This window comes from Pyrus communis, chromosome 12 (genome assembly GCF_963583255.1).
Source record: "Pyrus communis chromosome 12, drPyrComm1.1, whole genome shotgun sequence".
Taxonomy (NCBI): domain Eukaryota; kingdom Viridiplantae; phylum Streptophyta; class Magnoliopsida; order Rosales; family Rosaceae; genus Pyrus; species Pyrus communis.
In genome coordinates this window covers 12460801-12487701 of record NC_084814.1, presented here as the reverse complement: position 1 = coordinate 12487701, position 26901 = coordinate 12460801, and the positions used below count along the sequence as shown (strand labels likewise).

Sequence of the window (26901 nt, the reverse complement as noted above, 5' to 3'; positions counted from 1 at the left end):
TTTGCATGGTGGGAATCCAATGTAGGGAGGTAAATGATGCCTATGTGATGATTTGAGGATATGGCGCATCATGTCACGTTCGGGATGTCTCATATGGTTAAGCCAAAGTAGCAAAGTGCTTTGGAATTCAGGCACAAGGTCAGCCACATGGTGGGCTTCCATGCCGCGAATGGTTGTTATGTATAACCCACTCGGGAGACGTTCCAACTTCTCGTGAATAAGCTTTTAGCCATATTCGTATGAAGTGATACAAAAAAATTCAGAACCATTATCTTCAATGGTTTCAATATGGTATTGATTATCTTGAATATCTCTAAAACTCAGCAACATTCCGGAATGTTGAGAATAAAAGACCTCTTTAATGGTTAAGACGGTACCATTGGACAACATGATAGGGCCTTTCCGTATCCTTCAATCAGGTTGGATGAGCCTAAGAGAGTTGTCAGAGGTGCTTTCTTAGGTACAAAGTTAGAAAAATAGTGTCGCTCACGCAATATGGTGTGCATGGTAGCACTATCAGCCAGACAACTAACTTCCCCACTAGACATTACCTAGAAATAAATTGATTGAATGGGTCACATGCATAAATATAATTCCATTCATTTAATTAATCAATTCGAGAAATAATTATCCATAATTCAAAACAAACTAAAACCAAACAAATTATTCCAAATACTTAGAAGCAACGAATGAAAGTTTGAAAGAAATTAATGTGATGAAAGCCTAAGGTCATGAATCCACCAATAACAATCATATCCTCTTTTCTTCAAGCCAATTACTATCCAATTACCATGCCAACATTTAAGGTTGTTCTTTCTAAGATAAGAATTAATCCTTGGTCAGGCATGAACTCGTGTGTCTATACAGTTAACTATATCCTATTGGTTAGGCATACAGTTAAACACATAAAAACCCATTAAGCACGAAAGAATAATGTCAACCAAGACTAGTTTGATATTGGTCATCCTCACTAGTTTGTCCACTATTCTTCATCTTAGTTCCAATAAACCTAATTGATATTGGTTATCCTCTCAGATTTATCTAAATATCTAGAAACAAGTCCACAATGATGGCAGTCACAAGAACATTCAAAACTAGAATAGATTAAGCACAAAGATTAAGAACTAAAGATGGCATGCAATCGAATAATAATCAACAAGATACTTCGGAAATAATCATGTCATGGCTTCATCATAAACCTTAGAAAAGTATTTTAGTCACACATAATCATAATAAAAATCACAAAAGAAGTCATGGAAGATGAAACCTGGAAAAGAATGGCAAAAGCACACTAAATTGTCCTCTTTCACTTTTGACGAATTTCTTGTGTATTTCGTTCCCCCTTTAAGGTAGCCCGTGACACTCTATTTATTCTAATAAAATCCTAAAAATTCTGATAAAAACTATCCTAAAAGAAAACAAACTCCTAAATAATTAATGACACAAACTAGGAAAGAGTCCTTCTTGACTTGGGAAACACGGCATCTGTCTTGCACACCAGATTTAGGGTCGATTTATCTTCTGAAAAATTCTGTACAAATATGGAAAATGTAGCTTTATCTCTTATTTTTCCACGCATATATCGCAGGCCTCTAGGAAAAATCGGGAAAGCCTCCAAATCTTCATTCTCCTCCAGTTGTGCAGATATGACGAGAAAGTTACTTCTGCGAGATTGATTAGTAAAATTGGAAAGTTTGGCTCCATGAAAAATTACGAAATTCAGATACAAAGATCTTCCAGCCTTGCATCAAAACTCCTCCGGAAAGTTGAATTATCGCCAAAAACGTTCTAAGTGCGCAGATTGGCTGAAACAGAGAAAAGGAAAGTAAGAAGGCTCTTTTAAGACTAATTCCTTAACAAAACTTAGGGATAAATGATATGAAAACATGATAAATAATGCACCTATCAAATACCCCTAAACTACACTTTTGCTAATCCTCGAGCAAAACAAAAATAAAAGACAAGAAAAACAATAGACCTTCCATACATTCGCCTCGAAGCAATCTAGAGACGGTCACCAAACTTAAGAGAATTTAAACATTTTTCAAAATCAAATTAACCAAGCCTTACACAACATTCTCAAGCGTAATGAGTGAAATAATCAATATCAACACAACTTACTCAACCCGGATAGGTATATGCAAACCAAAGTTTCCACTTCAAATCCTTTACCATGAATATCACTCACAAAGAAATCACACATTAAAGGGCAAAGTGTTTCACTCAAATCATGATCAGCAATATACAACCCCATAAGCTTGCTCTTCATATCAACTTTCCACTAATGTAAGTCAATGCAACACCAAAGATCAAAGGTCTTTACAAGGGTTGTAACATTAGGCTAGGGTATGAGCTATCGAAGAAAGGATAGGGAAAAACTAAAACTTAAGAAATACCAAGATATCTTCGTTATGTACTTTGGTTGGTCCTCTTTAAAACTTGGATCTTCTATTATTGGCATCCAGGACTCATGATGTAGGAATGGAACAATTTCAAGCTTTTATTTCATAACTTCTAATATAACATAAAAGGTTGGTTAGAACGGCTCAAACGATCCAAACATGGCCTTAATCATCTCCCTAGTGTTGCATGACTTAGGATTTCGCCTCGAGAGATATTGAAGTAAGTTCTAGTGAATGATAATGTAATCATGAAACTCACAAGAAAGAATATGCAAGAGGCTCAAAAGCTCACAAGGGTTCAATAAGTTTTCACTTAAAAGCCACATATAATTCTCTAAGTTAGAAGCTGATTATTGACATTAGTTATTGGTATAAAATAAACTTGATAATGATCATGTAAGAATCAGATTAACCATATAAAACAATTAAATTTTCACATAAAAAAGAACAAATTCAAATAAGTGACGTAGAAGAAAGCAACTTATTATCATTGACTTATGGAAGGTCTAACAAAACGACCCAAGAAAAATAAAATCTTTTTTTTTTTTGATAATTTTTTTTATGAATTGTTTTTTTATGACATTAAGACTTAAATAAAAGAACGGAAAATAGAACAAATAAACACAAAGAAACATATGCCAACAGAAATTACAAACAGTAAGTTGCAATATGACAGTACCACAGGCAGTTTCGACCTTCAGACAGAGATTTGATCATAACTTTTGAAAGAAAAATCCGATTTTCAAAATCTTTAAATGGATGGAAAGAAGACAAAAAACTGAAGAACTCAAAACGGACAAAATGTTCAAATTCCTTCCCAGTTAATACAGTTTTACGCAAACATAGACATGATGAACACTAAACAAAAACAGAACACAGAAACAGAGATCGAGATCCTCCCCCAAACTTGAATCAAACATTGTCCTCAATAAGTAAAACAAAGAAAACAGAATGAATAACACACTGAAAGATAGGGTATGAAAACTTCCCGGGATTTTTCAATGGAACATGCATGAGCAATGTTGACCCTGAGACGTCATGCCTTGTAACGTAGTCCTCCCCAAACTGCGCATGCTGGACGTCCCCCAAACTGGATCATTGCAGACTACCGTGCCTGAGAGCATGAACGGAATTAAAACTTACTCAAACAACAAGAAACAAAAATGAAAAATTACAAAAATAAAAGAAAAGTTTAGAAAGCTTGGGTTGCCTCCCAAGAAACGCTTCTTTATAGTCATGAGCTAGACTATGCTGAAATTAACACGAGGATGGCGGATCATTCAAATGAGGAACCACTCCATGCATCTTCTTTGTTTTCCCTTTCTTCCGCCTTGTGGCTTTGAAATGTGGTGTCGACACAAGACAATGAGGTGCTGCTGGTCCTAGAGGCTCCCATGCTTGCCTCCACTTTGGTGCATGAATGAGGGACGAATTGAGGGCTGCAATTATGTCCATGGCTGCCTCTCCTTCCATATTTAACTCTTCACTGCATGTCTTCAGCAAATTTGTAGAGACATTCTCCAAGAAGTTGGCATTAACAATGGCAGCAAAAGCTCGATGTTGCTGCACTTTTCTACGTCGACTGGTAACTTAAGTGCTTCAAACATCTTGAATTCTATGGATTCTCCTTGAACTCGCAGCTTGAGTGTGCCTTCTTTGACATCAATTAAAGCTTCAACGGTTGCAAGGAAAGGATGACCAAGTAAAATAGGAATGTTTTGGTCTTCCTTCATGTCAAGCACAAGGAAATCTGCTGGAAAGATGAATTGGTCTACTTTGATCAAAACGTCCTCAACAAGGCCCTTGGGATAAGTCACTGATCGATCAGCCAATTGCAAAGAGACGGATGTTCTTTGTAGCTCTCCAATACCTAGCTGCTTATAAATAGAAAATGGCATGAGATTAATACTGGAACCAAGGTCTAAGAAAGCTTTATTAAATTTAAAATCACCAATAACACATGGGATAGTGAAACTCCTCAGATCTTGTAATTTTGGAGGCATCTTTGTGGTCAAAACCTCACTGCAACAATTTGTAAGCTCAATCTTCTCATGGTCTGTAAATTTCCTCTTGTTTGTGCAGAGACCCTTCAAAAACTTTGCGTACGATGGAATTTGTGCTACAGCATCGAGTAAGGGAATGTTGATTTGAACCTTTTTAAATTTCTCCAATATATCTAACATATGCTTGTCCTTTCTCTGCCTCTGAAATCTCTGCGGGAAAGGCATAGGAGGATCATAATTCTTCAACTTTGGAGCAGGAGTAGGAGCAGCGAGTGGTGAAGAAGGTAGTGGAACTGCTTCGTTGGCATTCTCTTCTTGGTCCTTTGGTTCTACGACTTCTTCCCTTCTATCATAAAGTTTGCCACTCCTCAATGTTCTAATGGCATTAACTTGCTCCTTGCCTTTTGGATTAGCATCAGTTTGGCTTGGAAAACGCCCCGGTTCTCTTTCACTCATTGCCGCATCGATTTGACCGACTTTTGCTTCCAATTTGCCGATGGCTTGACTATTTACTTGCAGCCCTTGTTGGAGAGCCTGTTGCCCTTATTGGAGAGCTTGCAAAACTTGAGAATTAACTTGAACCATCTGAGCGATTCTTCCCAAGAAGGTTTCTTGGTGTCTATAGGTGCGGCTCCTTGTTGCCATGGCTTGGATCCTTGGTTAAAATTATTCTTCCAAGCTAAATTAGGATGCTCTCTCCACCCTGGATTATAAGTATTTGAGAAGGGGTCGTTTCTTTGACGGTTAAACGCGTTGACTTGATTAACCTCTTCAACTTCTGGACAAGTACCACTTTGAGGACGAAGATGAGTAGGATGGGTCTGAGTAGCACAAATCCCACACGGTTCTGCATTCTTGGATAACATAGTCACCATTGCATCTAATTTCCTTGATAGATGAACTTACTTCATATGCAGAATTTCGGGTTAACTCCCTACTATCCCATTGAGATGAATTTGCAACAACATTCTCAATGATAGTAGTAGCTTGCTCTGGTTCTTTACCCAGTATATTACCATCAGCGGCAGCATCCAATCTATGTCGACATTCATCACGTAAGTGTTGGTAGAAGTATAAAATTAGTTGCCATGGTAAAAATTGATGGTGTGGACAACTAATTATCAAAGCTTTAAATCTCTGCCATGCTTGAAAAAGTGGTTCTCCCTTGTTCTGCCTAAAGTGAAATATGTGATCCCTCAACCTCTGAGTTCTAGACTGAGTGTAAAACTTTTGAATGAACTTACTAGAAAGTTGAGTCCAATAGGTAATTGATCTCGCTGGCAGAGTCTTGAACCAGGTTCTAGCATCACCCGTGAAAGAGAAAGAGAAAAGCTTTAGGCGAATGAACTCATCGGAGACGCCTTTAATGTTCTGTGTCCCACAAATATCCAGAAAGTTATCTACATGTTCACTGGCATCTTGGTTCTCATCACCAGAAAATTTGGGCAACATGTTAATAACATAATCTTTAATCTCATAAGAAGAAGTAGCATCAAGTTCAGAATAAACTATGCATGATTGTCGAGAAGAAAATTGCGGCATAGAGAAATCTTGAATGGTTCGAGGTGCACCATCGTTATTGTCGTTTGCAGCCATCTCTTCCTGTTAGCTCTTCTCCTTAGCCTTCTCTTCTCTTTGTTCCCTTTGTTCCTTGCGAATTTGCTTGAGCTTTTGTTCAATTTCTGGTTCGAATTCCACAAGCTGACTTTCTGAGGAACGAGTATCGACCATTCACCTATGAAGAACCAAAGAGTGATTTCAGTAATACGCTTTCAGATGTAACGCAGAGAATCTGCTGATGGGTTATGGTGGAAACAAAATTCCAATTGGAAGACTAAAAGACTCGGGGTGGTAAGGGAAAACTAAAAGCCAAAAGAAGAAGGTATCTACCGGACAATGATAACCAAACACTAATAGTCAAACAAGGAAAAGTCTAATTGACAATTAAAGATTTATGCGATTAGATCATCTCCAATGGTTGGACTAAAAACCAAATTTTTTAGCCCGAAAAATTTAGCTTTTAGTCCAGAAATAACTTTTTTGCTCTAATCGTTCTAGCCTAAAATTTTAGCCCGGGACTATTAAAAAATAAACTTAGACTATTGTTTTTTAAAATTAAATTTAAAAAAAAAAAATATGTAGACCATTGTAAATTAATTTTATAAACATTTTAATCTAAAAAAATTTAAATTCCGATAAATATTGGATGGAGTCCATTCCGATTTTTGGGCTAAATTTTGGGGGGAATTTGGCATTGGTTTAGCATTTAACATTTAGCCCAAAAATTCCCCTTGGGTTGGAGTGTGTTTGGGGGAAAATTTTGGGGGGTAATTTGGCTTTTAGCCCACCATTGGAGTTGGTCTTAGCAAATTTTTTTTTAAATATGAAAATAAAAACAAGATAAAGAACAAAAAAAAAAAAGGTAAAAAAAAAAGTAAATAAAATAAAATAAAATCAATTAAGTAAAGTGTAATCAACAAGCCGAGTTGGGATTAAGGGGCAATCCCCAGCAACGGCGTCAAAAACTTGATGTATATTTAAACTAACCCAAATAATAGATTAATTTAAACCAAATTAAACTTGCAAGTGCATGAATCAGTTGTAGAAATAAACGTAAATACGAGGTCGATCCCACAGAGATTGCTTTTAATACCAATTCAACCAGTTGATTACGTGAAACTTAACTAAACTAGGAAATGAATGATTGACTAATTGATTGTGAAAAATAATAAAAACTTCAACTTAAAATTAAACAAGGAATATGAATAACGAAAACACGCAACGAATGAAAATTTGAAAGAAATTAATGTGATGAAAACCTAAGGTCATGAATCCACCAATATCAATCGTATCCCCTTTTCTTCAAGCCAATTACTATCCAATTACCATGCCAACATTTAAGGTTGTTCTTTCTAAGATATGAATTAATTCTTGGTCAGGCATCAACTCGTGTGTCTATACGTGATAACTATATCCTATTGGTTAGGCATACAGTTAAACACATAAAAACCCATTAAGCACTGAAGAATAATGTCAACCAAGGATATTGGTCATCCTCACTAGTTTGTCCACTCTTCTTAATCTTAGTTCCAATAAACCTAATTGATATTGGTTATTCTCTTAGATTTATCTAAATATCTAGAAACAAGTCAACAATGATGGCTAGTCACAAGAACATTCGAAACTAGAATAGATTAAGCACAAAGATTAAGAACTAAACATGGCATGTAATCAAATAATAATCAACAAGATACTTCGGAAATAATCATGTCATGGCTTCATCATAAACCTTAGAAAAGTATTTTAGTTACACATAATCATAATAAAAATCACAAAAGAAGTCATGGAAGATAAAACCCGGAAAGGAATGGTAAAAGCATGCTAAATTGTCCTCTTTCACTTTTGATGAATTTCTTGTGTAGTTCGTTCCCCCCTTTAAGATAGCCTATGACACTCTATTTATTCTAATAAAATCCTAAAAATTCTGATAAAAGCTATCCTAAAAGATAACAAACTCCTAAATAATTAATGACACAAACTCCTAAATAATCCTAAAGAGTCCTTCTTGACTTGGGAAACACGGCATCTGTCTTGCACGCCAGATTTGGGGTCGATTTATCTTCTGAAAAATTCTGTAAAAATATGAAAAATGTAGCTTTATCTCTTATCTTTCCAAGCATATATCGCACACCTCTAGGAAAAATCGGGAAAGCCTCCAAATCTTCATTCACCTCCAGCTGCGCAGATCTGACGGGAAAGTTACTTTTGCGAGATTGATTAGTAAAACTGGAACGTTTGGCTCCATGAAAAATTACAAAATTTGGACACAAAGATCTTCTGCCTCTTAGCTTCCTTCTCCAATTGGCCTTGCATCAAAACTTCTCCGGAAAGTTGAATTATCGCCAAAAACGTTCTAAGTGCGCAGATTGGCTGAAACAGAGAAAAGGAAAGTAATAAGGCTCTTTTAAGACTAATTCCTTAACAAAACATAGGGATAAATGATATGAAAACATGATAAATAATGCACCTATTAGGGGGTTCGGCCATTAGAGGTAAAACGCCCTAAAAACATGTCTAAACTTTATTCGTCTATAGGAGTTGATGCCTCCTGAAAATTTGATATCTCCATGGATGTAGTAACATCTTCGGGATGATCCACATGCGCAAAGTTAGACTCACGACAGGAATGATACTTGGCAATAGCCTCGGGGGTAGCTCGGCATACGCGTGACCAATGATCCTTTGATCCACAGTGGTAGCACATGTCCATTTTAGTGGAAGCCGATTGAATGGTAGTTTTTCGCTTGTTCTTGAAGTTTGGGACCTTAGGTGCAAGGGGTTGGCACTTCGAGGTCAAATTTCCTCCCTTGGGTGGCCCTTGATTTTGTTGACCTTAGGCCCGTGGTTGGGCTTGCCACCCATTTCCACGGCCACGACAATTCTTGCGTCATTTATGGCTCCTAAAATTGGTTACATGCACTTCAGGTGCGACGTTCGAGCCAGTGGGTCGAGCTTGATGATTCTTCATCAAAAGCTGGTTCTGTTTTCAGCGAGAAGTAAAACAGAGGTCAAATCCGAAAATTTGATCAATTTATGTGCCCTATATTGTTGCTGCAAGACAATATTGGTGGCATGGAAGGTTGAATAGGTCTTCTCAAGGAGATCTGATTCGATTAGTTCCACTTTATAGAACTTCAAAAGTGATCGGATTCTACAAACTTCAGAGTTGTATTTATTCACTGACTTAAAGTCTTGGAAGCAAAGATGCTGCCACTCGTGTCTTACTTCAAGCAAGTGGATGCCATTTTAGTGATCGAAACGGTCAGCCAGGGAAAGCCAGAGGGTGTGTGGGTCCTCCTTAGCGAGGCACTTGGTTTGTAAAGCATCAAGGATGTGTCTTCAAATGAAGATCATTGCAGTAGCTTTCTGAGCTTCGTCGACAGGTTTGTCATCGGTAGGTGCCTCGATGGCTGCTCTAATACCCTTTGCAGTAAGATGAAGCTTCACGTCTTGAATCCACTTCAGGTAGTTTCTTCCAGATACTTCCAAAGTGGTGAAATCGAGCTTGTTCAAGTTCAACATATCCTTAAAACGGAGGGTACAACAAAACATGGTTAGTCATATAGTAATCCATAGACATACATCGTAGAATATTCAGGTTCTATGGACATGTATTGGTTTAATTTATGCATGAAAGCTGCAGGTTTCATGTGGTAAATTTTGAATGCAAACTTCAGGTTTCAAAGGCACTAAATATGAAACTACAGGTTCAATTTAGTTTTATGAATGATTAGTTCATAAAGGAGAGGTTCCTGGAAGAAACACATAATGCAATATGCTGAATGAAGTGTAATGGATTTGAGTTTCTTCAAGAACTCAAGGGTGAGAGCTTTGGGACTACGAAAAGATGTCAACGGTTCAAAGTATACAAATAAATTATTGAATCGATAATGTCCAAAAGTGATATTCGGGTTAATAATTTTGGATTAATTATCAGATTAATGGACTGTAGGTTGTTTTTAATTAATTCAATAGATTGGGACCAAACGGGGTCGATCGTGGAAGCAAAAATAATAATAACATTCAGATTAAAATTATTTAAAATGCCAAAAATTAGCATTGGATTCGAAAAACCATAGCCTAATAGCATTTAAGCTTGGGTGTCGTGAGTAGAGCAAAGCCCTAGAGGCTTTTGGGCCTCGAGTTTGGCTGCTAAGCAGCCCACATGTGGTTGTAGGCCATAGGCCGAGGGACTGGGTGGCCCAGCAGCAAGTTGCTGGCGTTTTTAGGCCAAAGGGTGCGTGGGAGCAAGCCTAGCTGAAGTTGGCTTGTGGGTCAGCACACGCAAGGCCCAACCAAAGTTGGGGCCAGGTCTTTGGACCATGGGACAAGCCCAGCCTGTAGGGCTGGCTAAGGTACATAGGTGTCAGGGCGGTAACAAGCCCAACAAGCCCAACAAGCCAAAGGCTTATGGGTTATGGACTCGGGTTGGATCGGGGCTTCAGCCCCGTAGGTTATGCAACCCAGGCTGAAGCCTGGTTGGTTTCCAATAAGGCAGTGAGCCCAAAGGGCTGTGTGCCTTGTCCAGGTGTCAATACGACATCGTTTCCCCACGTGGCTAGGCTCCAGGCCAGCGTGGTGGTCCAACATGGTGTCACGGTGCTGCAAAAAAATATCCCAATTTTGTTTTTGTTTTTCGAATTTTCTAGGGTTTGAAAAACCCAAATTGCTTTTAATTTATTTAGCTTTGACTCAAAAATTCCCCATAGTAATATAATTGTGTAATGCATAAAACATATATATATATATATTGATAGATATATGAAACATATACAATATATATATATATATATATACATAAAACATATATATATATATATATTGACAAATATATGAAACATATACAATATATATATATATATATATATATATATATATATCGGAAGGGAAATATAAACATAGAGGGGTTCATGCATCATAGGGAATGTTTTCATGCTTCGTGGACGTTTCAAATATCTTTCTTTATTTTAAGCGTACCTGATTGGTAGAAAACAAATAAAAGCCTTTGAATTTGGTAGAAGAGAGCCTCCTCCTATGATCCTTCAGTTCCTTAGTTTCTGGCAAGAGCATGTTGATAATGTGTTACAAGCCTATTTAAATTGAGCTATTCTAGGGGAATAGAGAGAGGGAGGCCAGCGATAGTGAGAGAGAGAAGAGAGAGATTTGTTGTGTGGTGTGTGTTGTATCATCCCATTATGTCGTTATTTATAATAGTATAATAGTATGATAGGTAAAATCCTTACCTAAAGATTACTAAGAGGAATATAAAAGATATCCCTAGATACTTTAGGATTTACACAATCACAGTCATATTCCAAATATGACTGCAACAATATAATTATTAATAAAAAAATCTATAGTCGATTCAGTTTCATTTTGATTGGTTTCAAAAGTAACCAAACCAAAATAAATCGGTTTGGTTCAACTTTTCAATTATCTAACTTTTCTTCTTGCTGAAAACCGAACCGAACCAACCAAAATAGTTCGGATAAACTAGTTTGGTCAGTTGAGTCGGTTTGATGCCCAACCCTAATTAATAGGAGCTGTCATCAGTTGAATTAGAACACGAATCGAACCTTTTTGATCACTGAATTACACCCTAATCAACATTAATCAGTCACATACACAACAAATCGAACCTTGTAATTGAAGGAAAGAAGTGAAATTGGCGTCCGAGTGGAGCTAAAATATCGCCTAGGTCATCAATTTTGTTTCTTTTTGTTTTTGGTTTTTTTTTTTCTTTTTTTCTTTTGAACAAACAATATCATGGAGGCCTAAGACACTAATCAACATTAACTCGTAAAGATACACAACAAACCGAACGTCAAACACTCAATTTCGGCGAAAGGACAGGAAAAAACTTTACAGTAGTGACAGAGAAGGACTATGAGGAACACAAAATTCAACTATACTCCTATGAATCCTGAACCACACGACCTAAAACATAAAATCAAAGCAGACACCAAATAACACTACTTTTTTTTTTTTTTTTTTGGGACTACTTAAGGCTTGATGTAAACTTGGAAAATTGATCATGGATGAAATACAAGTAAATAGAAGCTAAATTGGACTGAAATGTATCGATGCATCACCTTGCAATGCGTGGGAGTACGGGTTGTTCATCACCGTACATACACCACCTCTTCTTTGCAAACATCAAAATACCACCCTAAGGGCCCGTTTGTTTGATAGGATTAAGGAGGACTGGACTGGACTGGACTATAGTCCCTTGTTTGGTCTGCTGCAGGATTTAGTTTAATGAGATTAGGTGGGATTCGCTCGGATTAAACACCTCCTTACGAGGTCTTACCCAGGATCCCCGAAATTGGGCGGACTCGTAAGCCCAGAGAAACTGAGAAAATCACGAGGTTCCTGCTCGTCCTCCCTGCCCTCGCTCATCGTCGTCTTCCCTCATCGTCGTCTTGCCGTCGCTCATCGTCGTCTTCCTCACCCTCATCTCTACGTCTTCCCTCATCTGCATCTGCTCGCCCTCATCTGCTCCGAGCTGTCTGGTAAACTTCGAATCTTCGATTTATTTCGTCATTTGTTTTGCAGATCGTGATATTACTGAGCTTTATTTGATTTTGTTGTTTTGGGTTTGAGAAATTTTGAATCCTAGACCTCTGCACTTGAACAAATTGACGTGGCTTCGAATTTGATGTGTAAATCTGAAATGTGATCTGGCTTCGAATTTGATGTGTAAATCTGATATATGATCTGGGTTCTAAACAAATTCGAGATTTTAATTCGAATGGGATTTTTTTGGGTTTTTCGAAAACATGATGCGATAATGTTGCTTCGATAAAGTAGGAAAATGTTCGTCTTCTCAGCAGATTAGTAAGTCTGCCAAAAGAATACGCATACGAGTTAGCAAGCAACATGTATAGAAAATGTTCGGTGAATAACTCATTAGGACTCCACTGTCAATACGAACTTTGAACAACTCATTCGTCTTTTACTTACGAGTAATTTCTTTATCTTTTGGTCTTATTTCTTTATCTTTCTGCGGGATAACCGGCTCCTAGTGGAAAAACTGCACGATACTATTGGCTGTTGAATACATTTCATTTGCATTGTTTCTGAAGACACATTTTTCTGTTTGTACTGTCTTCGACTGATAATCCCGTTGTTATGGTTTAGATTGATTTATTCAAATGTTACTTGGGCTTGGATTGTTTAGACTTTGTAGTTTGCCATATGCTTTAAAATGCTCCAGCTAATTGCTTGTTAATATCGTTCGGATTTATCCCTTGTCTTGCTTTTCTTATCTTGTAGTTCCTAGTTCTTCATGAGTCACGCAGACTTAGCATCATTCGTACATTCGATGATAAGGAATCATAGCATCCATTGTAGCTTTATGAACTCAACATTACATTGAAATGACAGCATTGTTCTGCATATTGATCTTCCTAACTGCAGGTGCTATTCTCGAAACGTTTGTTGTTTCTTCCCTTCTATATACACCACCATACACGCAAGGGAGTCGTTTGCCAATAGTCCGAGAACTGCATACTGACTCTTTAACCCCTCCAATATTCTATTTGACTCTTTAACCCCTCCAAGAACAGGGTCATTTCTTAGTTCCCAGTACATATTATGTTATGCATGGATGAGATTTGTCTCTGTTACTTGGCACTGTCATTTCCTTGCGGTTGAAGTTAAATTATAGACATATATACTTTTTACAACGTTTTTAGTTGATTTATTTTCTTCTGCAATTTAGGCTTCGAATTATGTCATTGCTGTTGTTGGCCACACAATTGGTGGCATGTAAATTTCGTTTTTGTGCAGTCAGCATAGTGTATTCAAGTTCTGAACTGTGTGAGCACTGTGAGGTGTGTAACATCTGTTCTTCCTGCCCTTCATCTTTTTCTGTTTAAGTGGAACAACATGATAGGAGTATATTCATGCGACTTAAATGGCTTGTTCTCGTGCATTTACGTTATGTTTCTCTCGTTATTTTAGTCCTTTATGCTTCTTTTGTGTGTTTTCAGGTTCTAAGGGCCTAGGGAGCAAGAAAGTGCATTTTGAGGCCATTTGGAGCATTTTTGGGCATGGATTGGATAGCTTATCCATGGAGCCAAGAGGATGGACGAATTTGAAGGCCTTGTATGCACTTGAAGACACAAAACAATGGCCCTAACCCAATCACATAACACCTTGCCATGGGCTTAACACAAACACCATTCCTTGCCATGCAAGGAGGAGCAATTTGGGTCCATTTCATGTACTTAAACTCTAGCCCAATCCACAATCAATTCAAAGCCATGCAAAACCTTTCAACACCCTTTAATCATCCCCCTTTAAGTTATGATTTTATTTCCTAACCCTACATGCATTATTTATTAGCTCCCATTCCCTTATGCCATTTTCAGATTTCCACCCACTAACCTAGTCATCAACACATGCATTCACTTCATCATTACACCACCACTCATTCTTTAATCCACATGCACATTCAATCATTCACTCAAGCACCCTTGTGCCATGTTTCCCCCTTTGTTCCCACCCATCACATGCATCATCATCAAACAAACATTGCAGCCACATGCACCTAAAACTAATCAATGCCGTGCACTTCCCTTGCATTTTCAGCCATCACACTTCATCATTGCAGCCACCATTCACCCTAATTGTCAATCACATACTTTCCCATTGTATAATACATCCACATGCATCTTTAACCAACAAACATTGCAGCCACAAACACTCAAACACAATCAATGCCGTGGGGTACATTACAATTCCAGAAATTCCAGCTTTCCAACCTAGCCACATTCACATGCATTCACTCATAATCATTCACCAAACTTGCAGCCACATTTCCACCTATTCCAAGCTGTCATGTTCCCTCTCATTTACCTATAAATAAGCATGCAACCTAGCCACAAGGGATTCATCTCATTTCATACACTTCACACAACACAAACACAACCCTTGTGCCGCAAATCCCCTTCCATTTCTGTGCAGTTTTTCTCCTCCATTGCAGCCACTATCCAACCACTTCCCATCCCTCCAAAACACTTCACATAATCCCCAAAGCTTACTTAGACCTTGTGCTACAACAACGAGGAAGAAAAGAGTGCCTAAACGTTCATACAATTCAAGTTTGAGTTGTTGGAATTTTTAGGTGTTTCTTTGATTTCAAAGTTTAAATTTAATTCTCTTTGTTTTGTACGTATGAGAATGGAAGAGAAGAGTGCCTAAACGTTCATACAATTCAAGTTTGAGTTGTTGGAATGTTTAGGGGTTTCTTTGATTTCAAAGTTATGAGGAACTAAACCCCCTTTAGCTAGGGGGTGATTCGAAACTATGTTTATATTTGCAATATGAATTGATTACTTTTGGTTGGAATTTCATAAGTTGTGGATTCAATTCGTTTAACTGTTTGATTGATAATTTATTTATGTATGTTCATTGAGATTGCAAGCTTAATTTTCATGCATGAATATGACGCTAGAATATAAGTGAGTTTCACCTAATCGTTATGAACTTATATTCACAAGTAGTGGAGGTTGCTTATAAACAATCGCGTTAAACGAATTCTTGGCATAAGTTTCATGCGTATTCCATAGTAACGAATGCCTCGTCAACACTTATAATTTTCATTGAACTTAATGATCTTTGTTGAATGTCTCTATCATGCGTATTCCATAGTTAGGGACTTTGATTAAGAATAATTTGGTTGTAATGCGTATTCCATTCAATCCAACGAATTTAGGGAAATCTGAAAGTTAATCTAAGCGGACCTAATTAACTTGGAGCATTGAGTTTCACAACTTATCGAAAGACCAACTGAGAATCAATATTGTATGCAAGTGTAACATGTGTGGAGAAGAACCCCTTGGCTATTCCATCATCCATATTTTCATCACATTCATATTTACGTTTTGCCTTTAATTACAATTTGTCCATTTAATTTAATCTCGTCCAACCACAATCACCCCCCTTATTTTGTTAAGTCTTATTCATTTGATTTGTCTTATTTTATGTTTTTGAGTATTTGGAGTCTTTTAAACTTGTTTTGATTCTTTTAGTTTGTCTTAGTGTTTTAAAAGTTAGTTTTATTTATTTGAGTCAAGTATTTAGCATCCCTAGTTAATCCCCGGTTAGAACGATCCCTACTTACATCATTACTACAATTGTCACAAATAGGGTTTAGTTTGTGTGCGTATAAATATCGCATCAAATTTTGGCGCCGTTGCCGGGGATTAGCAACTTTGCTAATCCTTTGTCTTTATTTTTATATTTTGTTTTTCGTGCATTCTTATTTCAGATTCTTAGTTTGTTTGTTTCCTTGTTTTTTTTAGGTACTGTGTATGACTCGTAGCTCTCGGCCTATTATAGAGAACATCTCCGACTTTGACGGTGATTTTGAACGCACTTTGAGGAGAACGAGGAGTCAACAAGAGCCACCACAACCTCCACCACAACCTGGGCTTGAAGAAGACGAAGTAGGTGTAGAAGAAAAGCCCACGGATCAGATTTTTGAAGAAGAACAAGCCATGGCAGCAGATAATAGAACCATCAAGGAGCTTTCGGCCTCGGGTTTGGCCAATGCAGCCCCTCTTTGCATTCAATACCCCGCGGCTGCCCAAGGCAAGACCGATGAATTTGAACTCAAATCCAGTTTGTTACACCATATTCCGAAGTTCCATGGCTTGTCTATGGAAGACCCCAACAAACACTTGAAGGAGTTCGAGGTGGTTTGTTCGAGCATGACCCCCATCACTGTGGATGGGAGTATATTGAAGATGAAGGCCTTTCCATTTTCACTTATGGACAAGGCCAAAGATTGGCTCTACGAACTAGCCCCGGGAACTGTGACTTCGTGGGAGAGTATGAAGCGTGCTTTCTTGGAGAAATTCTTCCCTACTTCGAGAGTGATTCTCCTACGGAAGAAAATTAATGGTATTCAACAGAATCATGGTGAGACATTCCCGGCTTATTATGAGCGCTTCAAGGGCCTTGTAGCTTCATGTCCTCAACATCAAATGAAGGAGGAACTTCTCCTTCAATATTTCTATGAGGGCCTCCTTCCTATCGAACGTCAAATGCTTGATGCATCAGCGGGAGGAGCATTGGTGGACAAAACACCAAGGGATGCCAAGATTCTCATAGCCAACCGAGCGCTCAACGCTCAACAATATGAAGGAGTGGGCCAAAGGGAAGCCCCACGGCAACAAAGTGTAAATGAGGTGAGTGCTATTTCTGAAATTCAATCACAACTTGCTAATCTTAATTCTCTTGTTTCTCAGGTTGTGATTGGTCCAAAAGCACAAGAACACCAAGTTTGTGGCGTGTGCTCAATTCAAGGGCATCCATCCGACAAGTGCCCTCAACTAATCGAGAATGGTGGGTGGGAATCTGCCAATGCAATTGGTTTCCAAGGACAAAATCAAAACAATCCATACTCGAACACTTACAATGTCGGATGGAGGGACCATCCAAACTTCAAATGGAGGGAGCCACAACAAGCTGCCCAACAAGGAGGATTTAGGCCAAGCCCCCCTGGTTTTTATTCAAAGCCGTATGCACCCCAACAACCCCAACAACCTTCGGCATCATCTCATTCAGGTACGTCCTTGGAAAGTGATCAAGCTATGCAATTACTAACCTCTATTTCGCAGGGATTGCAAAATCAAAACAACCGGATAGCAAATAACGAGAAGGAGATGATGGATATGAAGAAACAAATAGGGCAGATTTCTGAGTTCCTTGGACAGATTAGAGAGCAAGGAAAGCTTCCTAGCTCAACCACAGTCAATCCAAAGGGAGGATTCGAATCCGCCAAGGCCATCACCCTAAGGGGTGGAAAAGAAGTTGGGACCGAGCCAAACAATCCCAAATCTGCCCAGAAAGTAGATGAAGAGACGACACAACCTGAGGAAGTGTCTAGCTCACCCACGGTAAGGGTGAAAAACCCAATGCCGCAGGCCCCCAATCACCCTAACTCGGCCAAATCAGGTAATTTAAGTTCAAATTCATGTACTTCACGTCCTAATCTGCCCAATGTACCTTTTCCTCGCAGGTTCATGCAAGAAAAAAAGGAAGAAAGCGAGAAGGACATTCTTGAAACGTTCCGGAAGGTGCAAGTGAACATACCGCTTCTCGATGCAATCAAACAGGTTCCAAAGTATGCTAAATTCCTCAAGGACCTATGCAATACAAAGAGAAGAAGGGCAAACAAAGAGGTAGTGAAGGTAAGCGAGAATGTGTCCGCTGTTTTGCAACGTAAACTGCCTACCAAGTGCAAAGACCCCGGTAGTTTCACGATTCCTTGTGTGATTGGACATAATCGTTTTGAACATGCCATGCTTGATTTAGGTGCATCCATAAATGTCATGCCTTATTCTATTTATGCATCTATGAATTTGGGTGAATTAAAACAAGATGGTGTAATTATACAATTGGCCGATCGTTCTAACGCGTATCCAAAAGGAGTTTTGGAAGATGTGCTTGTGCAGGTGAACCATTTAATTTTTCCGGCTGATTTCTACGTCCTAGACATGGAGGATTCAGCCCATTCTACATCTTTGCCGATTCTCCTTGGTAGGCCATTCATGAAGACGGCCCGAACGAAGATTGATGTGTACAAAGGCACCTTGACAATGGAATTCGATGGGGAAGTGATTGATTTTAATATTTCTGAAACTATGAGATATCCCGTTGATGACCATTCTTGTTTTTCCATTGATGTTATCGATTCTTTGGCACAGATATACCTTGAAGAATTGAACGAGGACGCCCTGGAAACAACCATCACTAAGGCCATAGAGCGCAAAAATGAAGGATTTGGGCCAATGCAAGGCCACGGCAAAGAGGAGGAATTCTTTGCAATGGGTTCTAGTGAAGAAATAATTGAGGTTGTGGCAGCCCTTGAGTCATTGCCACAACAATATGGTAAGGTTCCACTCTCACTTTCAAATTCAGTTTCCACTAAGATGCTACCTTCTGTTGTTCAGGCACCATCGCTTGAACTTAAGCCGTTGCCAGACCATTTGAAGTATGTGTTTTTGGGAGAAGGTGAAACATTGCCCGTCATCATTTCATCAAGTGTCACGGCAATGGAGGAGGAGAAGCTTGTGAGGGTGCTTCGAGAGCACAAAACGGCCATAGGATGGACTTTGGCCGACATTAAAGGAATAAGCCCTACCACATGCATGCACCGTATACTTCTTGAGGAGGGGACTAAGCCATCCCGAGAGGCTCAACGCCGTCTCAACCCTCCGATGATGGAAGTGGTGAAGAAGGAAATAATCAAGCTTTTGGATTGCGGAGTGATCTACCCTATCTCCGATAGCCGTTGGGTCTCTCCAGTTCAAGTCGTTCCCAAGAAGTCCGGAGTAACTGTTATCAAGAATGATGAGAATGAGCTCGTGCCTACACGCATTCAGACTGGATGGCGAGTATGTATCGATTATCGGAAGCTAAATGCCATGACTAGGAAAGATCACTTTCCTTTGCCATTCATCGACCAGATGCTCGAAAGGTTAGCCGGTCATGCTTTTTACTGTTTTCTTGATGGATACTCTGGATATAACCAAATTGTGATAGCCCCGGATGATCAAGAGAAGACCACATTCACATGTCCCTTTGGAACATTTGCTTATCGTCGCATGCCATTTGGCTTATGCAACGCACCGGCCACTTTCCAAAGGTGTATGGTAAGTATATTTTCCGATTTTGTTGAAAAGATCATTGAGGTTTTCATGGATGATTTCAGTGTATTTGGGAGTTCATTTGATAATTGCTTGGATAATCTGACCTTAATTTTGAAACGATGTGTTGAAACTAACCTTGTCTTGAATTGGGAGAAATGTCACTTTATGGTGAAACAAGGTATAGTTTTAGGACATATTGTTTCAGAAAAAGGAATTGAAGTAGATAAATCGAAAATAGACCTTGTACGTCACTTACCCTCTCCTACTTCGGTTAGAGAGGTACGTTCGTTTCTTGGCCATGCAGGGTTCTATAAGCGTTTTATCAAGGACTTCTCCAAGATGTCCAACCCTCTTTGCCGATTGCTTCAAAAAGATGTGCCATTCAAGTTTGATGAAAAGTGTAATTCGACATTTAACCAACTCAAGGAGAAGCTAGTCTCGGCCCCCATTATTGTACCTCCAGATTGGAGCCTTCCGTTTGAGCTCATGTGCGATGCATCCGACTATGCATTAGGAGCTGTTCTAGGACAAAGAAGAGACAAGCGGCCGCATGTCATATACTATGCCTCTCGGACTCTCAATGATGCCCAATTGAACTACTCCACGACGGAAAAAGAACTTCTAGCTGTGGTTTTTGCTTTAGAGAAATTCCGTTCATATTTAATTGGTACTAAAGTAATCGTTTATTCTGATCATGCAGCTTTGAGGTACTTGCTCACGAAAAAGGAAGCAAAGCCGAGGCTTATCCGTTGGATTCTTCTTCTTCAAGAATTTGATATTGAAATCCGGGATAAGAAAGGAAGCGAGAATGTAGTGGCTGACCATTTAAGCCGAATGATCCACGAGGAGCATGAACATGCCGTACCTATCCCTGAAACTTTTCCCGATGAGCAGCTGCTATCCATTGAGGTAAGTGAACCATGGTATGCAGATTTAGTGAATTACTTGGTGGCTAAACAAATTCCAAATGAACTAAACAAGCACCAACATGATAAGCTTAAAAATGATGCACGTTTCTATGTTTGGGATGACCCTTATTTGTGGAAGTATTGCTCAGATCAAATTGTACGTAGATGTGTGCATGATTCTGAATTTCACTCAATTCTAAGCTTTTGTCACACATATGCATGTGGTGGTCATTTTGGCACACAACGCACTGCCCTCAAGGTTCTAGAGTGTGGTTTTTATTGGCCGACTATATTTAGGGATGCTAGAACCTTTTGTATGTCTTGTGATCATTGCCAACGAATGGGTAACATAGGTACCAAGGACCAAATGCCGCAAACCCCTGTCTTTAATGTTGAAATTTTTGATGTTTGGGGCATTGATTTCATGGGCCCTTTCCCTCCATCTTATGGTTTCACTTATATCTTGCTAGCCGTTGATTATGTTTCTAAATGGGTGGAAGCAAAAGCCACCCGTACTAACGATTCTAAGGTGGTTGCAGATTTCGTGAAAACTAACATTTTTGCTAGGTTTGGAATGCCGAGAGTAATCATAAGTGATGGAGGGTCTCACTTTTGCAATCGGACCACTGAGGCGTTGCTAAGAAAGTACCATGTCAACCATAAGGTCTCCACACCTTACCATCCTCAAACAAATGGCCAAGCCGAGGTGTCTAACCGAGAAATCAAACAAATTTTGGAGAAGACCGTTGGACCAACAAGGAGGGATTGGAGCTTACGTTTAGATGATGCACTGTGGGCATATCGTACGGCATACAAAACACCCATTGGGATGTCACCTTTTTGGCTCGTCTATGGTAAGCCATGTCATTTGCCCGTAGAGTTAGAGCACAAGGCACATTGGGCCGTGAAGACTTTCAACATGGACATAGATGCAGCGGGAGTTCATAGGAAGCTCCAATTGAATGAACTTGAGGAGATTCGGAATGAAGCCTATGAGAATGCCCGGATGTACAAAGCCAAGACCAAAGCATTCCATGATAAAATGATTCGAACCAAGACCTTCACAGTTGGGCAGAAAATGTTACTTTTCAACTCTCGCCTACGTTTGTTTCCTGGTAAGTTGCGTTCTAAATGGATTGGCCCGTTTGTTGTTACTAATGTTTTCCCTCATGGTGCAGTGCAAATCAAAAGTTCAAGGACGCAGCAAGAATTCAAAGTGAATGGGCATCGATTGAAGCCCTATTACGAGATGTTTGAGGAGCATGTCGTGGAGGAGGTACCCCTCCATGCCTTGGAACCTAGTCAAGCTTAAACGGAGGTACCGTCCGGCTGCAAGACGTAAAAGAAAGCGCTACTTGGGAGGCAACCCATGCATTCAACAAAGGAAGACTTAGAAAGCACTCCAAATCCAGATTCCTAAAAAACTCTTCTCTTTGTTGCTATTTCGTTTCTGCCTTGTTAGGTTGTTTAGTTGTTATCGTTTGTTTGTTTATTAATTGTGTGAGTCTATGATTGTAACATTGAGAAAATGTTTGATTTATTGATAGGCACTGCTAAACAAAGAAAGATGGTGCTTCACAAAGGTTGTTTGCTTGAGGCCCCACTACGTGGCTTTACTCTTGAAGCGGAAGGCGTAGGAACAGAAGGCATCGGAGCGGAAGGCGTAGGAGCAGAAGGCATCGGAGCGGGAGGCATCGAAGATAGAGCATTCCAGGCCTCAATACTTGGCCAAGCGCTGGATGAGCCAGGAAAAAGGTGCCTCTGGAGGAAAGACGAAAACCTTTGATGGTCACTGTGAATCCGACCTTCAGACTCTTGCAGCTCATCAAGCTTCCTCTTCATGCCCGTCGAATAGTTGTTTGCAAGCACGTGCAAACTTCTATTCTCATACTTCAGCTGCTGGATCTCCTGCTTGAGACTTTCCACCTCTGCCATCAATGATTCCACCTGACGGGAGCGGGCAAGCAGGCGTTGGCCCATGTTGGACACAGAACTCGCACACTGAACACTAAGTGCGAGGGACTCTTGAACGGCCAACTCATCGGACCGTCCTGACAGCAGCCTACTATCTTTTGGAGTGAGGAGGTTCCTAGCTACTATTGTAGCTGTTGTGGCGTCCTGCATCACGGAGTCTTCACCTGTAAGAAGACCGTTAGAAGATAAGAAAGAAGGGCGCCATATGTTACCTTGACGCGGCGCGCCCGTATCACTGCTAAGGCTCAATTCCAAGCTAAGGTTCGATGAGTTTGCCATTTTTTCAAAAGTGTTCAAAGAGGAGGGATGGAGTAAAAATTTCAAAGGGCCGGAGACGATGTTCAAGAATGGGAATTCTTCAGAGTGTGTGTGTTGGGGTGATTGATAGCTCTATAAAAAGCCAAGGCGATGCGTCCACCGATTCAAAGAGCCAGATTTTCCGGCGTAATTTAGGCGACGCTTTCTCGGCTTTTCAGAAGACGCGTTCAACTTTGTCAAAAGATATCTGACAAAGCTGAAAACACGTGGAGGCCATCATCGCAACTACACCTCTTTAGCCGACAAGCGCAAAGTTCGGCGACGCTTTCTCTGCTTTTCAGAAAACGCGTGCAGCTTTGTCAAAAGGAGCCGCATCCGCACTACTACGTGTCGTTCAGAAAGCAAAGGGGCGTCGTTCAGAAATCGAAGGGGCGCCTGCTCAGAAATCGAAGAGGCGTCGTTCAGATATCGAAGAGACATTTGTCGACAAGGGTAAAAACACAGTACCACCACTTGATATTTTCTCTATATATGTTGACCTTCGTCTTTTATGGCAAGGCAAACCTGAAGAGAATGCCCAACTCTCCCTCACCTCTGAGGGCGCACTCCCAGCAAAGCCTTTCGAAATACTCAATTCTTTCTTCTTCCCCAAAGATGATACCAGATGCCTGGAGTACATATGACCCAGAAGGAAACAGCACAACAAATACATGTGCTGATTCATTCACCGCTTCTTCAAAAGCAAAGGTATCTCATATCATCAAGGTCAAAAGCAAAAGTATCTCATATCATGCTCTTTCCCTGTCTTTTTCTTTGTCCTTGTTCTTACTCACATGGCAAAGTAAAAGAAGCAATCAGCCGGCACTTGGAGTCAGTCTTCCGATCTGGAGCCAACTGCCTGGGATCTATTCCTGATTGCTTACCTAGCGTTGCTCTCGAGTAGTCATCTTCAACGGTTGATACACTTCCGGAGAAGGGACCACTTCTGCAAAGGGGAGCGAGTAAGGCAAGTGAAAATGATACATTGAAGCATGTGGAGACAAACATAGGCTGAGTTATCCTCCAACCCTTTTCAATACGAATTGGAAAGATTGAACAAAGAAACAGACCAAAGGGGTAAGGTCAGACCTTCGGGGAAGACCAAAAGAATCCTCCAGCCCAGTAGCACAAAGGAAAATCAATGATGGGCGGAAACCAGTTCGAGAGTAAGCCTGTGGAATCATCAAGATCAAGCCTCAATGCAATCAACAAAGAGAAGAGGGAATTTACACTCCATAACCAGATTTGCGTCCCTAAACTCTTCTCTTTGTTAATTACATTCTGCCATGTTTAGTATGTTTAGTTGTTGTTTGTGTGTTTACTTATGTTTTGTGTGAATCTATGCTTAAAACATTGAGGACAATGTTTGATTTAAGTGTGGGGGGGTAACTAATGTTGTTAATGCAAATTCGTGGGATTTTATCACCCATAACTTCAAATGTTGTTCCTTGCTGTTTTAAGGTGTTTTTAAGTTGTTTTAGAGTGTTTTAGTATGTTTTGTTTTTATAACTCCGAAAAGCACATAAAAATTTGAAAAATTGTTTTGAAAAGCCTAAAAAGAGTGTTTTGAGTCGTTTTTGTGAGTTTGTGTCTTAGGGTACCTTCCAACACAATGATAAGGATTTGGTTTATAATTGCATGACGGTTAGAAAGAGTTATAAACATAGAGAAAAGTTTGATTTAATCTTGGTATATGCTTAGTTATGGTTATAATGTATGACTTCACATGCAATCATAAAAAAAAAAAAAATCGTTTTTGTAACATGCTTGAAGGAAGGAACTCAAACAAACGCTACAACCCTGAGAGACTTGAGCCTATAACGTTCTTTGGAGAGTATAATCTGTGATTTCTTGTTTTCTAAAGTCGTTGCATGATCTCATTATTCTTTGCTTGGTTACTACTTAGAAGGCGTTTCATCATATAGTTCCAAATGCTAGAACTCATGCCCATTTCATTCAAAGCATGTTATTGATTTGCATAACACATATTCAAGATGAAGTTGTGTAGTTGCCACCATAGCCAAATAGCCTCACTTCCCATATTTCGTATATGTTGTAAGTTGTACCCCCGTTGAGCCGTGTTAGCCCATGTTCTTTGTTAACCCACTTTTTCCTCACCTAGCCTAGTTTAGGACAATCCCCACCCTTGTTCTTAAAAGATAGTGAGCATGACTTAATTGAATTCCTTTTGAGTTACATTATGAAAGAAAATAAGTGTGGGGGAGAGAATGTTTAAGTGTTTATGTTTTGAGATTCAAAAGAAAAGAAAAAGAAAAGAAAAAAAAAAAAAAAAAAAAAAAAAAAAAAAAAGAGAAAAGAATAAGTGATTGAAGAAAGGTTCCAAAACACCAATTCTGGGCGTAAATTGTCTAAATTCTCCCTTTTTGTTCAAAAGTTGAGTTTTCATTCAAAAGTGAATTCTAAGTTGATTCAAATGCTTTGCTCACTATTTCTTTAAGAACCTTTGTTTTCCATATCCCTTCTTTGTTATCCACATACCCCAAGCCCCGTTACAACCCTTGACTTCTATCTTGAGTGTTGTGTATTTCAATTTGTGGAGTTTGAACTTGGTATGAGCTTATGGTGTCACTGGTTCTCGCGTCTAAGTAGTAGCATTCCATTCATGAGATCATATCTAAACATGCTTATTAACTCCAGAAATTGCGTTCTTTGTGATACTTATATGTGAGTGTTCGTTTTCATGTTACATCAATCTTCTCACATATGACTAGATTAGGGTGTGTAGTTAGAAATTCTGAGTGAAAATCGAGTGCATATCTAATAAGTCACATTTTGCATGCATCTATATCTCCCTTATTTGGTGTCTTTGTGATGTTTTGGATTAAACTAGTTGCGTTTTACATTGTTTTGTGTTAGTGTGCAGCCAAGTGTGTAATTCGACCACATTGGATGGTTCTAAACAGAAAGTGATGCATTGGAGTCACTTTGGGTGGTTCTAAACAAGGCAAAAACATGCAATCACATGCATGTCCACAACCTGCCCGTGCACTCCCATTTGGTTCCAAATCAGATTATGCACTTCTAAAACATCAAAACATGCATTCACATGCATGTTCATACCTTGTGCCGTGCATTCCATTTCCCTTCTTGATAGGAGCATATTCATGCGACTTAAATGGCTTGTTCTCGTGCATTTACGTTATGTTTCTCTCGTTATTTTAGTCCTTTATGCTTCTTTTGTGTGTTTTCAGGTTCTAAGGGCCTAGGGAGCAAGAAAGTGCATTTTGAGGCCATTTGGAGCATTTTTGGGCATGGATTGGATAGCTTATCCATGGAGCCAAGAGGATGGACGAATTTGAAGGCCTTGTATTCACTTTGGACATAAAACAAAGGGCCTAGCCCATTCTCTCTTATTCTCTCCCTTATAGCCATGCAAAGAACCATCCATTCCATCAAAAACAATCCATCAATTCACATGCAAAACCACCATTAACGCACATGCACCCAAACAAAGCCAACCTAGCTAACCCTACATGCATTCTTTATTCACTCTTCATCATTACATTCATTCTCCAAACACTTTCATTAATTAAAACACATTTGCACATCCACTCATTCTTTCCTTATTGCCGTGCATCCCCCCCCTAATTCCATCCATCCTCCACACCTTTCCAACCTAGACACATCCTTTAATCATTCCCCCTTTAAGTTATGATTTTATTTCCTAACCCTACATGCATTATTTATTAACTCTTCATCATGCATCCACATTTTAAATCATCAAACAACTTCACCCATGCCGTGGCCTATGCACCCATCACCAAATAAATCCCCACCATTGCCGTGCCTTCCCCTTAGATTTTTAGCAATTTCTCTTCATCATTGCACCACAAATCATTCAACAAATGCATCCATAATCATTTCTCCAACCTAGCATTCCCATTCTTTAATCCAATTTCAGCAAACACATGCTTTCCAATCTAGCATTCCCATCATAATTCCACCACCAATTCAGCCACAAAACATCATCATTGCACCACAACATTCCTCCTTTGCCGTGGCCTTCATTCCCATTTCCAGCATGCATTCACATGCATTTTCAGCACCTACACATCTCACTCACATGCACATT

General features: G+C 39.4%; 1 protein-coding gene and 1 non-coding gene across 2 annotated transcripts; one reads left to right on the top strand and one right to left on the bottom strand.

Annotated features, from left to right (window-relative positions):
- Positions 1–3898: 3898 nt before the first annotated feature.
- LOC137710010 (uncharacterized) lies at positions 3899–6001 on the bottom strand. The gene is made up of 3 exons (XM_068448977.1): positions 5607–6001; positions 5312–5441; positions 3899–4939 (listed from the first exon to the last, which is right to left on the bottom strand). The coding sequence occupies exons 1-3, from the start codon at positions 5999–6001 to the stop codon at positions 3899–3901; spliced, it is 1566 nt and encodes a 521-aa protein (XP_068305078.1).
- On the top strand, positions 5502–5608 carry LOC137711777 (small nucleolar RNA R71). Its single transcript, XR_011065123.1, has one exon. It is a non-coding gene; the product is annotated as a small nucleolar RNA R71 (small nucleolar RNA).
- Positions 6002–26901: the final 20900 nt, after the last annotated feature.

Excerpts from the sequence above, each read along its gene's own strand:
- LOC137710010 (XM_068448977.1), bottom strand. The coding sequence starts at position 6,001 with ATGGCTGCAAACGACAATAACGATGGTGCACCTCGAACCATTCAAGAT. Across the intron at positions 5,442-5,606 it reads ACTCAGTCTAGAACTCAGAG|ATTGGATGCTGCCGCTGATG; the intron begins GTTGAGGGATCA and ends ATGTCGACATAG. Across the intron at positions 4,940-5,311 it reads CCCGAAATTCTGCATATGAA|GCTCTCCAACAAGGGCTGCA; the intron begins GTAAGTTCATCT and ends TAAGGGCAACAG.